Source organism: Saccostrea cucullata, unplaced genomic scaffold (assembly GCF_032062105.1).
Source record: "Saccostrea cucullata isolate Sc308-1 unplaced genomic scaffold, CSIRO_AGI_Scuc_v1 ctg384, whole genome shotgun sequence".
Classification (NCBI taxonomy): Eukaryota; Metazoa; Mollusca; class Bivalvia; order Ostreida; family Ostreidae; genus Saccostrea; species Saccostrea cuccullata.
The window spans coordinates 247501-264139 of NW_026928932.1; the positions used below are offsets into that span (position 1 = coordinate 247501).

General features: G+C 33.9%; 1 protein-coding gene across 6 annotated transcripts in view; it reads right to left on the reverse strand.

The window, feature by feature from the left end:
• The window catches only part of LOC134279296 (synaptotagmin-15-like), a 109775-nt gene that overhangs the window by 24081 nt on the left and 69055 nt on the right, over positions 1–16639 (reverse strand). For all 6 annotated transcript variants that reach the window (XM_062761659.1, XM_062761658.1, XM_062761654.1 and 3 more), the window contains one exon: positions 3876–4030. In XM_062761659.1, coding sequence (XP_062617643.1) covers positions 3876–4030 — 155 coding nt within the window. The remainder of the gene's footprint in view (positions 1–3875; positions 4031–16639) is intronic.

The following is a 16639-nucleotide window of genomic DNA, read 5'->3' on the forward strand; positions in this document are numbered from 1 at the left end:
TTTGTTTAACTGTAAATCGATAAACATTTCGGAAAAAAGTCAAATATCTTTAATTCAATGTTTTACATCATCATTCATCATTCCTCTAAATGCAAATTGACAATGGTTTAAATGTACTTTCTGTATCGAATGACTATTTTCCAAGGAAAAAACGCTTTTATATTAGAGTCATAAAGTCCAGTTCAGACACAGTGAAATTGGTACATTTTGTCGTATGTTTCGTTTAAAGTTGCCGCATAACTCTTTCCTATTAAATATATCATTTACAAGTTATAATAACATTTTGCCAATAATCCACAAATGCCGTGACAGGTCGTAAGCACTAGTGAAGATACAATAAGACTGAATTCGTGAAGTCGAGGACCGGAGACAGCGAGCGGGGAGTTATTACTATTTTTTCTTCAGAGCAAAATAGCATGAAAGAGTTAGGCTAAACGGAACTCCTAGATTCAAAGATATACACAAGGATCAAGGTGCAGAGGTTAGGGCGTATTAAGGTAACAAAACGGTACACGGTAGGACTAGGGATGAAATAATCTATATAGCAAAATGAGTAAAGACGGAATGAATCATGCTAAAAAAGGGGGGAGGGTTAGAAAGCAGCCATGATTTCAAAACATACAGCAGTGAAGATACAAGAAAACATTGATGAAGCCATCAATTGTCGCCCGGGAAATAGATGAATTAAACAATAGAAATTACTCTTGATCATCAAACCGCTTTGATTTTTTTATAAAGACAGGCGTCTGAATGATTGAGACTATAGTGGAGAAGATTTACTGAAAGTTTTTAGTCGGATAGGGCCACGCAGTTCACTATCGCACCATCGAGTATCGACTAATAGGTCGATGGCGCGATAATGCGATGGTGCGATAACGATGAAGTGATGATGCGATGACGATGGAGCTATGGTGCGATAATGCGATGACGATGATGCAATCAAGCGATAATGCGATGACGATGGTGCGATAGAACGATAGAGTAAAAGTTAATATTGCTTCATCGTCATCGTACCATCGCGCCATCGTCATTGCACTATCGTGCCATCACTATCGCACCATCTTATTATCGCACCATCGCTTCATCGTGCTATCGCACCATCGCCATCGCTTCATCGTTATCGCACTATCGCAACATAACTTCATCGTTATCGCACCATTGCTTCATCGTCATTGCATTATCGTGTCATCGCATTATCAACCCAAACGTCGATGGTGCGATGATGCGATAGTGAACTGCATGACCCTATCCGGATTCCATAATATCCGGATTCCATCAAAATCGAACGAAAACGTTACACGTTTAAACTTTATCAATTTCTTAAGTTACTGTCGGCTGCATAAAATATAAATGAAAATCAGATACACCTATTACCAAGAAATATAACTAGACTCAATTTATGTTCTAAAAATAGGGCCTGTCGTTTTTTTCGATAGTAAATGATAAGCAACTTGTATAATAAAAATGAAGAACATATATATTTTAACGATGTACATGTATCTCAAGGAAGCCAGTATATTTTGTATATCGTAATTTATTACGGGAATGCACATTCTGATGTATAATCTTTTGATGTATATATAAAGTAACCATCAGTTCTGAACAACTTCTCCCACCTTAATTCCCATACAACAAAAATTAAACTTATATGTATAGAGCAGTCCGGCCCTCCGGGCTGCAAGACATAGAAAAAATATAAAAATGTGGAAAATATCCAGCTTGTATTGTACTTTATTTAATGTCATAAAGTACTTGCAAAAGTACATGAACTGAGAAACATTGTACACATTTGCGTGCGTACATATCCACAAGATGAATTCTATCCTTCATACTGAGAAACAATAGGTAGAAATCAATGATGAAGCAGCAGTGATTGATGATTGGCGGGTTGTCGACATAATTTGATAATTAAGAGACACTTCTCGCCTTAAGCATGATACGAGGCAATGTCAGTTTTTATGTTAAACTTCGTATTTCTGCAAAGTAACAAATATTCGAAAGCTGGCTTGTCAGTAACTTAGATTTTGACACCCCCTCCTCCAAGGTTGGGACAGTATATTGACAAAGTAAAAAAATAATAATTGAAAAACGATAAATAGAAACTGTTTTCTGAAGATTTATAGTATTATAATAATTTACTTAATCGAATTAATGCAGAAACAAACGATGACATTCTCTCTAAATAAATATAAAAGAAAAGTAATACATGTGAACACAAATAAAGGATTGAATCAAGGAGTTTAATTATTGTTCCAAAAGAAGTCATTATAAAAGCTGGAAAAAGCAAGCGCTCGTCAGAGATAGGATGTGTCGTCTTAACTGACGAGGAAAAATATTCAGTGAACAGTATTAAGGCCTTGGAAAGCGAAGCCTAGAACGAAAACTGCCCAGAGCAGCTAACGAGTTTAAGTGGACCATATATCAGTCTTTGGGGTCCTCCGATATGCTTAGAAGATGAAGATTAGTGAATTACTCAATAAACCTCAGGAGCCTTATATGTGTCAAGAGAATTCTTTATTGGGCCATGTCAAGAACTGTTACAAAGATAAAGTGACTTTCTCTCAAGACAACTGTAATTTGGTCTCTTAAACTCTTGATGAGATTTTTAACTTTAGGCGAATGAAATCGAACGCTGCAGTACTAAAACAAGTAAAAAATCATTATCTAAAAGACAAAAACCAGAAAGATTTGGATTACACGAGGAGTATTCATTACTTACTGTAGAATTGATATGTTGAGAGGATTTGATTTTCGGGCACGTCATGGGCATTTCTATCAACACGAATTCCAAGCTGACCCAATACTTCAAAGCGCTTGTCTTTTAAAAGAAGAACGCGTGTTCTTAACGCATGAATTTTTACTCATCATTTTAATGAGACTACATGTAGTAACAAGTTTACAATTTAACGTATTTTGTACATTAAGAAGCAAAATATCACAAAGTAAATGAATTAGAATTAACAAGTTATGATTCTATACTTATGAAATTTCAAGAGCAAAAGAAGTGCAGCGCAAAATTACGTTAAAAACAGTTGAATTTGATGACCAGGACAGATTCTAGAAAAAATCCCCTACAATTCTGAAGGTCTGTGTCTGATCAACTGATCTTCAATTATTGGGTCTTGGCGGGCACATTTTTTAACGACTCGCATAGTGTCTATTCAGGCGGATTGAAGAGACTCGTTACACCGGAACTGGTTCCTCGGGATACACCGATCCCAACTTTTTTCTCTCGTGGAGCCATTGTACTGAAGGAGACTTAATAATAATGGATTCTTCTAAATAAAAACAACTGATGCATCAAAAAATCTTTAACCTGACCCTGCGCCTGGGTCGGAAAATATGTTTTCATGATAGACCGATAATCATCGAAGTTTTATTTCGTATATAGAAAAAAAGAGATTTGAAGAGTATATAAAATTTTTAACAAAAGCACATTGACAGTGAAGCAAACCTGATGATGCAGTATGAAATAAGACAGAGAAATAATTTTCTGCCCTCGTAAAGTTTTTTTTCCCTTCATTATAATCTTATTAAATGCATTTGAGGTAATGTATCGATAAAGAAGATCAATATGAGGGCAGTTCCTTTACGTTTGGTTTCAAAAACAAATTATTCAAGTAAAACATCATCTACTGTGAAGTTGATCATATCATCAAAACATACATTTTGTGGAGTTAATCACGGGGCACACATAAAACGTAAGAGTAAGCTGTGGCACATTTCTCACAGTGAGAACATAACGAGAGAATGTGGTTTTGTACAGTGTCTCGTCTATTGAGACCTATTGTTGTATAGCAGTAGAAATACATTAGAGAGAGAGAGAGAGAGAGAGAGAGAGAGAGAGAGAGAGAGAGAGAGAGAGAGAGAGTTACCTGGTATTTCAACAGAAGGCCGTTTGACGTTGAGCGGTGAAGTGGGTTCCGATAAGCCCCCTCCCCCGGGCCGGAACTCCTCGGACGACCCCCTCTCTATCCTCCTTCCTAAGGATGTGGTCTGAGTGGGCACGGTGAAGGGGATTTGTTTCATACTACAAGGAAAAAGGATCATAGAATGATAGCGCCTCATCGCCAATTCCCCGTAAAGTCCACACATGTCACACAGTTTCTTTAAAATCTTCAGAGGAACATTCTACGTATATTGCAGACTTCACTGAGGCTTTCTTGTAAACATGTTTTAATTCTTATTCATGTTTTTTTCTCTGAATCAATACTACAATAATCCTGTTTTAATATGCTTTAGAATTCCGTCAGCAGTAGGAGCGCTATGATGTTACCAGAGATCGCTACAGTCTTAATCGAACAAACCGCGGACACAGAGAGTCGACTCACAGGACAGAATTCACCGCCTATATACCGGTAAAAAATCAGGTTAGCTCAACCTCCATAAAAATAAATAAAGATCTAACGACCAATTTCTCACCAGTTCAGTCGTTAATGGACTACAATGTTTAGTTAGAGGACTGGAGTTAGATGTATTTGTTCTAACGATATGTGCACACACAGCATTTGATACTTCCGTAAAAAAAGTATGAAATGGATGCGTTGATTTGAGTAAATGTTTCGATATCAGAACATCATCAACGAATTCAATTAATCGGAAGCTGAGTTTTCCCCGGTGACACGTCCGCGGAATGTCGTCTGCATTGTGTCATGATCTCATGTAACACTGGCTTATGTATATATTAATACCTGTTACAAGATAAATGTCAGAGATATCTCTTCCAATGACTTTTTAAACTCTTGTTTATTTTTAATAGTTGAAAAATACAATTATCGTTTTCTGCCATATATCTGGAGTGAAAACACTCAAAGTATCAAAGAAACGGTAAAATGCGATCTGGGTTTGTCGAGACTGATAGCTTCCATTTTTAAATCGTGGTAAACTGAAGAGCTGTAGAAACAGAGAATATAAAATGTAGCAGAAAAAAAATTAGTTCATAAATATAAACGAACAGATTGTTAAGATAAACAAGTTGTGTTTGTGAAATACTGATGCCCCCGTACGGCAGCTTATGGCGAGGTCATTGTCAAAAGGTCAAGGGTTGGTGCCCAAATGAAGGTCTTGTTATACGATATAGATCAGTGAAATATGAAATCCCTAGTTCTAACCGTTCAAAAGTTATGACAAAGGTTAAGTTTTGAAAAAGTGGGTCAAACTCTAGTCTTGTCACAATCAATACACCTGTGTAGTATGGAGACCCTAGCTTCAATTGTTCAAAAGCAATGGCCAAGGTTAAAGTGTGTTTTTTTTTCTAAAAGTAGGTCAAACTCTAAGGTCAAGAGGTCAAATTTGGTGATTTTCAAAGAAAGTTTTCGTCACAAGGAATACACGTATGAAATATGAAAGCCATATCCCCACCCACTCAATAGTTAAGGGCTAGGTTAAAGTTGACAACAGACAGACAGAGAGAAAAAGAGATCGACAGACAGGACAAAAAAAAGAGATGCGTTTGTGAAAAACTATGCACCTGGCGGCAATAAAATTCAAAAGAGCTGTGTTTAGCATATACAGTAAAGGTCAAAAGGTCATTGACTTTGGTGTCATTTGAAAGAACTTAATAAGTTCAATATATAATATGCATACCAAATATGAAGTCACTAGATATTTCCTATGATCCAAAATGTATTGTGAAAGTTCGAAAAATCTATTTTTAGCACTTTTTAAAAAACTATTTTTAGGTCACAGTCAAGGTCACAAGGTCATTGATCTTGGTGTCATTTGAAAGAACTTTATTAGTGAACTATGCAAACTACATGTAAGTATGAAGTCTCTATCTCCTATGGTTCAAAAGTTATGGCAAAGGTTAAAATTGACAACAGACAGACAAGCAGACAGACAGGACAAGAACAATATATCGATATGGGCGCATTAAACAAATTGCGTGTTGTAGTTTTTGAAGATGGCCTGGGTCAGATGACGTTGGTCTACAAACTGCGTGAGATGTCACCTGAGTGACTTAATCATGCAGATTTTCACTAAATTGACATTCACTTATATGACATCACTGCAAGTTAAATATTGTAATTAAGATTTATTTTTAACAATTGATCCTTGTTCAGGTAACAGAAGAATGGATTAAAACCTACCTGATGATAAAAAAGGCATTGGTAACATTTCTGTACATGCAATAACAGCCAATTTTACGGTGAATTTCATTTCAAATGTAATTGATAATGACCTGTAGATGTGGAATAAACACTTAAGAAAAGGTACTTGGACACAGATTTGAAGTTATTATTTTCTCTATAATATTACGACTTATATATTTTAATAGCATTTCACACAAAAATTAATTAAAAAATCTTATTTCGTTTAAAAGATATTGAAATTTCAAATTTTTCGGCGGGTTTGATTGACATATCCTTGCACTCTCACAAATTTAATTTTATTCTTAATCTTTAGGAAAAGTGGCAATCTCGTTTTGTATAAATGAAAAATATTAATACTATAATCCAGAAAATTCAGAGTAGACACGTTCGAAAGCAAAACAAACACACAATATATTGTCAGTCCGTGCAGTTGTGGTAAGCAGACTGTGACGATTGAACGCACCCGGTGAATTCTAAGTATAAACAATAACAGAACTCGAGCCCTGTTTACAAAAACTGTGTACATAACACGAGTGTGCTCGATTTGCTAAACTCTGTACGCATCTCTTAGTTCGGAATGACGATACTTGTGAAAGTGTTTTGCTTTCTAACATTTCTACTCTGAATAAAATTATTTTTCTGGATTTAAGGTTTAATATTTCTCAATAATACACGACAAAATTGTCTTTTTTCCTATGGATTAAGAATAAAGTTAACATTTGTGAAAGTGCAAGGATGTGTCAATCAAACCCGCCAAAAAATTTAAAGTTTTAATAACTTTTAAATGAAATAAGATTTTTAATTAATTTTTGTGTGAAATGCTATTAAAATATATAATTCGTGATATTACACAGAAAAAATGAGAAAATATTAACTTCAAATCTGCGTCCAAGTACCTTTAAGAATTTAATTTACAATGTGGACAAATGGGGGAAAATATGTTCTCTCCATCATAGAGAGAATTTTAGGTCACTCGCGCAAACAAATTAAAAAGTTGTATAAATGATTTACAATTCATAAACCGATTCGTATATATATAATTTATATACAAAAATTGTCTAATATGAAATAAATCTGCAAATTGACATTTTATTAACTTAAGGGGGATGTACGGCCACCTTTAGTGCTGTGAGAACAAAATGTAAACATTTCTTCAAATGGCTAAAATACATCATATTTTGATCAAATTTTAAGTCCTTATGATAAAGATACAATAAATATGCATAACTGAATGCATGTTGTGCATATACCCGGTATAATCTATTTTTTGCAGATAAATACTTTTGATATGCTCCGTAGAACTGCGCAGCTACAGAATTCAGCAGGGCCTTAAAAAATCTAAAAAAAATATGCAAACTGTGCATCAATGTTCTCTCTACAACCATTTGTTGAGAAAATGTCTAAATTTTGCACTTTTAAATGATAATTTCAAGTTCCAAACAAGGTATCGTTGTCTTCATAAAGAGTTTAAAGAACCATGAAAGTAGTTCATGCATAGCAGCACGTGGTCTATTTTTAGCACAGAATTTTGTTTTCCAGACCTCTTCTTAATATGGAGGGACATAACAATCTTTAAATGTAGAAGAGAATGACAGTTGCAAAATATTTCAAATTGTATGAACACTTTTAAAAGAGGAAATGTGTTATAGTATGGCTTGAAGTAATTTATTTAGTATTATTATCGAACAGTTGTTAAATAATGTACTTATTGATATCAAAGAAAAAAATCTTAAACTCTTTGATTCCAGGTAAGGAAAATGAGCACCATCAAAGTTAAGAATTAAGAGTTTGTAAGTTTGCCACAGATAACATATAATATATATCAAAATTTTAATTATCACCAATGAAACACAAAGAAATTAAACACATAAAATCGATATGAATGACCTTGATTTAGTACCTACTTGTAAAGGGGTGATCAAAAAGTTCGCGAACTATCTCTATATCTACAAAACCACAATTCAGATTAGAAACAAATTTGGTGCACACATAGCCAAACACAAGTTCTATAAAATAGCATATGCTGAATAAAGTTTTGCTCATAATGACGTCATTATGCAGGTACTTGTGACGAAAAATGGTTGCCTCAGTGGAACTCGTTTAACAAACGACTAAAATATTTATGGTATATCTTAAAAATGCCTTTGAAGTAGCATATAAGAATTTGTTCATAATTTATTAAGACAAATGACTTCCTACAAATTCAATCAATGATTGGATAGATCGTTTTAGTGAAGGAAGGCAGATGGTTAAATATGATACTTGTTATATTGCCCAGTGATATATTAGCAAGTTTGAAAAGGGATGTGTTTTTAATTAAGCAATATGCTATCAAAGACCTCCAATTTACACTTTGAAAAATACTTGAATATTTCAACAATAATATAACTATCAAATACCTAAGATATATCGTTTACTTTTTGATCTACCATCGTATAGTCTGTCAAATAAACATTTACAATTTTGATTTTAGCGGAGCAACATTTGAAAAGGAATGAAATCCTTCAGAGTGGGTTAGGAGATTTAATGAATAAAAAACTTTTTCTATTTGCCCTTTTTGTCAAAATTACAATTTTACAGTAGTAAAGAAAAAAATCAACATTAATAAATATTTTATACCATCTTTAAAATGACGTTTGGTGGTCCTCCCAACTCAGGAAAAATTATTACACGTATTTATAGGTGAGAAAAAAATTCCTAAAATTTTAAACATATTCGTTGACGGAAGAAAAAAAAAACATGTAATGGGATGTAAAAAAAAAATGAGTCGGGCCATTTCTAGGCAGTAGATCGGGAGAGAGGGCAACCAAATATTTTTATAACAAATTGTCTTATAAGGCTAGTACATGTTCCATCACATACATAGTAATGCAAAATTTTTTAATCTTTGGCACTATTTTTAAAAACAAACATAGGATTTTTTTTTGGGGGGGGGGGGGAAGCCAATAATTTTTTTGCGTGTTAGACAAACCATATGCAATGGACTTTTCTTCGCAAACATTGTGCTTGCTTCTAAATTTCAAAGAAACAACTCAATATATTTTATCAGCACATGTTCAATGAGCGAGAGCTTACAATTTGTCAACATAATGAGACATGATGCGTTTTTATGTCCAAACATTACTCCATACAATGTGTGGTTCATTGCAAACAATCCAGCTATTTATGTGAGGTGCCTGAAGGAAATCCTATAACTGCCTTTTTTTTCTATCTAAGTGCTAAACAAAATAGACACATGTACCAACTTTTCGAATGTAAGACATGTAATTACAATTTGTTTTTCATGCACCGCATATTGTTTAACATTTTCAAATTAAATGCTAAACATCCTCCTTGCAGTGCCCCATTTGAAAATAACTTCTATCGCCACAGAAAAAAGACCCGCCGTAATCACATATGTTAAGGACATGTTTTATCTTTTTTCTTGAATTTTAATGAAACCAACAAATCATCAAGACTTGTTCCATGAAAAATTAAATATAATCATGGTAATAAACTCATCTATCCACAGCAGATATATGCACATGCCAACCACGTGCTCAGTGGAATGTTATTATCGAGGAAACTCGAGCTGTAAACAGAACAGTTTTTCCCGATTTGCTGGAGTGGGGTTAAAATCGCTTTTTTTTCATTAATCAGACGATGCAATGCAACAAATAAAAGTAGTAAGTAATATAACCTAATGATTATTACTTAGTAATTTCTCGTCTTGATGTTATTATGGTCGCATTTATTCTAAAACCAATGCTATTCGAACTCTGTGTGACACAGGAATGGCGGACGAAATAAACACATGGCCTCAGGAAGACACCCATATGAAAAATCAAATTTTCAAGAATATTATGGATAATGACAAGAAAAACGCGAAACAAATGGTTGTAGCCATATTATCAATGAATCAAACTAACACTATATTCAATGCATTTTTCATCTCGTGAATGCTGTAGCTGCGCAGTTCTAACATGATTAATTTCCTCCTAATTAAAACAAAATAAACTTAATTATTAACTGATTTTGGTCTCTAATAGTAGGTAATTAGTGCATTAGCACTTTGAGTAACTTTGGGCTAGTTTAGTAGAGTATTAAGCGCATTCTTGGTATTTCTTATTTTACATCAGACTAGATCCAATATGGCTTGTACATCCCCCTTAAAGATACGTTTATTAAGCTACTTTAGTGTGATTCGAAGTCAGATGAACTCGAGCGCGTGCGGAAGACAGCTGCCATATTGCCTGTAATACTGGTGTGTCAGTTTCTACCAGACGACACGGAGCTCACGTGGAGAAACAGACATGCAACTGACAGACCTATTTCCCAACAAACACAATGACGTCATCGTTTCTCAAGTCTTTGATTGGTCGTAACAGTTTCTGATATTAAAAAAAACATAACGTGTAAATACGCCTTTGTTGGATGAGTTCTTCAAGGAGTTTTGGAGGGGTGGAGGCTGGTTTTGGCTTCGTTGCATTTGAAAACCATGAGATCATCAATGTTTAGTGACCCTCTAACCGAGTTCTAATTTCGGGGCGCCTTTATTTCTATACAGTCCTTAAACACAAAATTTAAGATAACTTTTGTCTAAAATATTACCCAAAAACTTCAAGACAGGATAAAAAGGGTCAAAATAGTTATGATTTTCTCATTTCAAACACAATGATTTTTTATATGTGTATGATTAAACATAGACGCTTGAAAAAACGATTCTAGGTACTTATATCTTTATATATATAATTTTATATACAATATATATTTATTATATCAAGAACTACAGTTAAGCGTTAAGTTGCATTTTCCATCAAATTTTCTGGCTTGCTCAAGCATTAGTTCGTTCAACTTACATGATATTTTTTTTTTTTAGAAAAGATACTTATTTCAGCAAAGAAAGTTAAATTTTGAAATATGAATTGTATGTGTAATTATTTTTAAGGTCGTCAGTCGTCTTTTTACATGGACGGGTCCTTCATCTAGAACGTCAGCGTAAACATAACAATAAATCACGCATTGATTTGCCACCTTTAACACACACGAGTGTTAACTGGTATCAATTTCAGAGGGGGAACGATTAATCAATCCATAATGAGTGCGTATCTATACGGATTATATTGCATTGTGCCATTAAGTTAAATTCTGGGGTTAAAAGTACTTTAATTTATCCTTGAAATCGAAGTTTCAAAGAAGACTACATTCATTTTTTTAAAAAATATAAATCAAAAATAATTTGCATTTCAAAAATTTATCGGTATTTATAATCTAAGATGCGTAATGGAGTGTTCACTTTCCCGCAAAACATTTTATTCGGCTTTGTCATCACTCAGGTCTTTAATCTTATTTGTACATTTGTACCAGGATTAGGGTTAGGTTAAACAAGAGGCCCATGGGCCACATCGCTCACCTGAGCACTGTGGCTAGGAAAAAGTAGAATTAGTTTATTATTGAAAAGCTTAAATCCAAAAGTAGTCCCATGACCAATCATGGCTTTGCTATTCTTGAGAAGATTTTTATTTTAAAGAATTTTCCTATATAATTCTATGTAAAACTTTGGACGGCCATTTTGGCCCCGTCCTACCCCCGGGAGTCATGATTTAAACAAACTACCTGAGTATGCTTTCATATAAATATGATCAATTATGGCTTTGTTATTCTTGAGAAGAAGATTTTTAAAGAATTTTCCTATATATTTCTATGTAAAACTTTGGTCGGCCATTTTGGCCCCGCCCTACCCCGGGGGTCATGATTTGAACAAACTTGAATCTACACTACCTGAGCATGCTTCCATATAAATATGATCAATTATGGCTTTGTTATTCTTGAGAAGAAGATTTTTAAAGAATTTTCCTATATATTTCTATGTAAAACTTTGGTCGGCCATTTTGGCCCCGCCCTACCCCGGGGGTCATGATTTGAACAAACTTGAATCTACACTACCTGAGCATGCTTCCATATAAATATGATCAATTATGGCTTTGTTATTCTTGAGAAGAAGATTTTTAAAGAATTTTCCTATATATTTCTATGTAAAACTTTGGTCGGCCATTTTGGCTCCGCCCTACCCCGGGGGTCATGATTTGAACAAACTTGAATCTACACTACCTGAGCATGCTTTCATATAAATATGATCAATTATGGCTCTGTTATTCCTGAGAAGATTTTTAAAGAATTTTCCTATATATTTCTATGTAAAACTTTGGTCGGCCATTTTGGCCCTGCCCTACTCCTGGGGGGTCATGATTTGAACAAACTTGAATTTACACTACCTGGGGATGCTTCCATATAATATGATCCATTATGGCTTTGTTATTCTTGAGGAGAAGATTTTTAAAGAATTTTCCTATATATTTCTTTGTAAAACTTTGGTCGGCCATTTTGGCCCCACCTTACCCCCGGGGGTCATGATTTGAACAAACTTGAATCTACACTACCTGAGGATGTTTCCCTATAAGTTTCATCTTTCCTGGCACAGTGGTTCTTGAGAAGAAGATTTTTAAGACATGCCACCAAATTTTCATTAATTTCCAATTATCTCCCCTTGAATGGGGGCGTGGCCCTTCATTTGAACAAACTTGAATCCCCTTTACCAAAGGATACTTTGTGGCAAGTTTGGTTGAATTTGGCCCAGCGGTTCTTGAGAAGAAGTTGAAAATGTGAAAAGTTTACAGACAGACAGACAGACAGACAGACAGACGGACAGACAGACGGACGCCGGAGAAAATGTGATCAGAAAAGCTCACTTGAGCCTTCGGCTCAGGTGAGCTAAAAACTCTAGTATATTAAATTTTCCGATCTCTTGCAAACTTCGGCGCTTGATTTCCAGTCTCTCACACCTGTACTAATTAAAGAGATTTTTCTGATTTCTGTGTGACCTTAATTAAAAGTCACGAGTTATCCAGTCTCTCACATCTGTACCAATTATAGTGATATTCCTGACCTCTTGTATGCTTCTTCACAAGGTATCCAATGTCTGTCACTAATAACAATGGTTTGTACTTTTCCCTTCCCTGTTTAAGGATGCAACACAGATAAAGAGACAAAGGTTTCTATACATTGAAAATCCAAGGAATAAACTACTAGTAACTTCTTAAAGCTTCTGAAGATAAAATCAAATCTTTACATTTGCAAATATCTTTCTTATAGATGAACCTATTAAAGGAAGGATATGGAGATAACGAACAGTATTCAATATCAAAGTCCATAAAACAATACAAAATATAGGAGCAGAGCAAACACGGACCTCCGAAACATCAGAGGTGGGATCAGGTGCCATGGAGGAGTGAGCATCCCCTGCCGTGTGCTCATTGTCATGATCGTTAAATAACGGAAAAATCCGTCGTCAATTCAGTGTATAAATAATTGAATAAAATTTAGCATGAAAAACATCACTCAGCATTTGACTCAATGATAAATTGTATTTGCTGACAAGGTCATTGTATCGACCATAGAACTTACGAAATGATGACTTTAAACGAGACTGTTGTTCAGTTAAACAATAAAATGCTTTCTTTGTTTGTTATTACTGGAATTAACGGAAGCAGCTGTTGCAGAAAAAATACAACCCGCGAAAGCGGGTTATGTAGATTTCTTCTACAATAGCTGCTACCGTTAATTCCAGTAATAACAAACAAAGAAAGACATTTTATTATTTATATTTATATCTGTTTAAATAATCATTTAAGGTAGAATTAAAAAGATTAATTATTGCATTAATGATGCGAACGTCTTTACACGTTTCATTGATGAAACAGCCACTGATCAAAAAATCATGCCGACTGTAGTTTATGCAGTGATTAATGCAATGGGTTTTCTTATAGGAAATAAAGGAGAAAATATTCAGCGGATGCAAATATTTCTGTATGAATTTTATTTGGGGGTCAGAGATCATACCAACTAAAAGTTCATATGATATAGAACTTTTAAACATTGTTGTTTATTTATTAAATAAAAACATCAAAACGTTTCTCGATAAAGAATTTTGTGCTTCAATTTGATTTATGTAGAGAATTATTTAACTTTTGTATGAGCGCAATTTACATGTAATAAAAAAGTATATAGTTCATGATATGAGGGGGATAAAAGGAAAAAAACAAGACAAGAAACTCTCTTTTGCGACAAGTATGCTCAGATGGGTATGTTGGTCGAATTTCTGAAATGAAATAAACGGATGAAACGGCCGCAGCTGATGAAAATTTAATCCTGTCTGTATACCCTATCTCCATGTCGGTTCCAGAGTTTGAGATTTAATACATAGCCCGTCACAAAGATGTATTGGTCACTGACAATGTCGTTGACTTTTTAACGACTTAAACACAGACGCTTCCGAATTTGTTGTTTAGCCTTTGTCACAATTAAAATACCAAACATCAAAATATTTATTTTAATTTGTACGATTGAATTAAAAAGAACAACAGTACATGTAAACACCTATTTATGTGGCTATGAGGACAATCGCATGTTAATGGTCCCCCAAGACAGCTATTTCTTGAGGAGCAGGGAAACAGTTGCTGTCTTGGAGGACGATCAACGTTGTTCTCAAAGCCAGTAAATAGGTGTTTTATAATAATCGGATTATTGCAAGTATTTCCTTTTCATATGATAATAAAATTTCCTGCCAAACACTTAGATGTGTTTTGAACAATCTGAATCACGTGGCAAGAGTACCATTACGAACACGGCAAGCACGTGTCAAGAAGAAATCTGGATAAAATTTCGGGCATTATCTTACATGTAATCACGTGACAGGAAACATTCCTATTTCAATGGTATGAAGCAACCTTCACCACACTACATGAAGCAACCTTATTGCTCAATTTTACAATGAGGCATCTTTGCTCACGTGGTACAAGCAAGTAGCAACCGATATAGTAAAATAATATTTGCAAATATAATGAAAGAAAATCACATGTCAAGGAAAGACCCTAATTACACGATAAGAAGCGACTGTAAAGGCCACCTTAATGATACAGAGAGTGCCGGGGCTTCACACAATGAAGAGTCATTATTGGTTATAAGGAGGCCACCTTAATATCAGCCTTATCAATTACGGTATAATTATTTCACACTGAATTAGTTTTCCTATCTTTGGTATAAAGAGATTAGAAATAATGCTTCTGTTTACTTAACAGTCATTACGGAGTCTTAAAGTGAATACCACGTAATGCATTGTAACTATTATCTAAACTGTCATCTAATACAAAATTATAAAGAGATCACGATGTTGCTATTATCCAAACCGCCATCTAATGCAGAATCATTAAGTCGGGGTTATGTCAAAACACTTCCTTTTAATAGTCTGAACCACTCCAAGATTAACAAAAATCTCCCAGACTATGATTTCTTGTGTTAAATTAAAAAAAAATTTACCTATTTGCAATGAAATCTACGGTTAAGTGAAGGCAATTTTGACAGAATGTATAAAAGCACTACCTATATAACAGAGAAATAAGATTCAAGAAAACAACTGAAGAGCCTGCAGCCATAGGTATACAATGGCTAATTATCTGTTATTAAACTGATTGGGATCTACTGTTGACTTAAAGGGAATTAAAGATCTGTAAATACTATCCGCTAGATCATTTTATACGAGCCGTATTTAAGCATGTCTATGAAATGAAGACGGCGCCTAAATCGCCCGTGAAAGGAAAATTCATTAGCATCAGATTCTTTTCTGTATCGCACATGGATTTTGTCCTCAGATACAACAGGATTATTTCTTCCTTTTTTAATTTAAAATGCTGTATATCGCGTTCATTCAACTATTTAAATCCAGTATTACTTACCTTTTTTATGGTAAGCATTTATTTCAAACGTACACCTGAGTAAGATTTTTATCGACTTTTATTGTACCAAAGGTTTCAGTAAAATGAATCTGACGACGCATAATAAAATAGGAAATATATAAATATATGTTCTTTTTAAAGGAGTATTTTTTACACTTTCTTTATTTAATTTCACTTTTATTGCACCAAAAGTAGCAGTAAAATGGATCTGACAAAACAAAATTAGATAGAAAAATCTATTTATATTTTAATTTTTTTTTTTATTCGGAATGATATTGCACTTCTCATAATCTATCTTTAAACAAACTTGATTTTAAAAAAGTATATTGAAATATTGAAAAAAAAACATTGCATATTGTACTACCAAAGCAAAATGGACAGGTAAGTAATGAATAAAACATTGATATACATGTATCTATGAAATATTCATTCAAATGGTCGTTTAAGTACGAAGGATGAATGAATAATGCCTTTCACCTATACAGAATTAAATTTGTAGGGTTGCGTTCGATTTTTCTCTGTGATGTTATTTCATCGAAAAGCTCAAACATAATAAATAGTTGTCTGTATATTTTATATCAACATAAAACAAATAAAAAATAAATTCTTTACATTGCCTTATATCCACGTTTTCTCTTTCTTATAAGGAAATACGTGTTAATGAAAGAAAGTTTGGAATTCGAAATTTTGAGGATTACACCATTTATCGTATTAATATACAATTATTATCTAACAATAAAAATAGATAAATGTAATTATTAAATGGTAGATGTATTT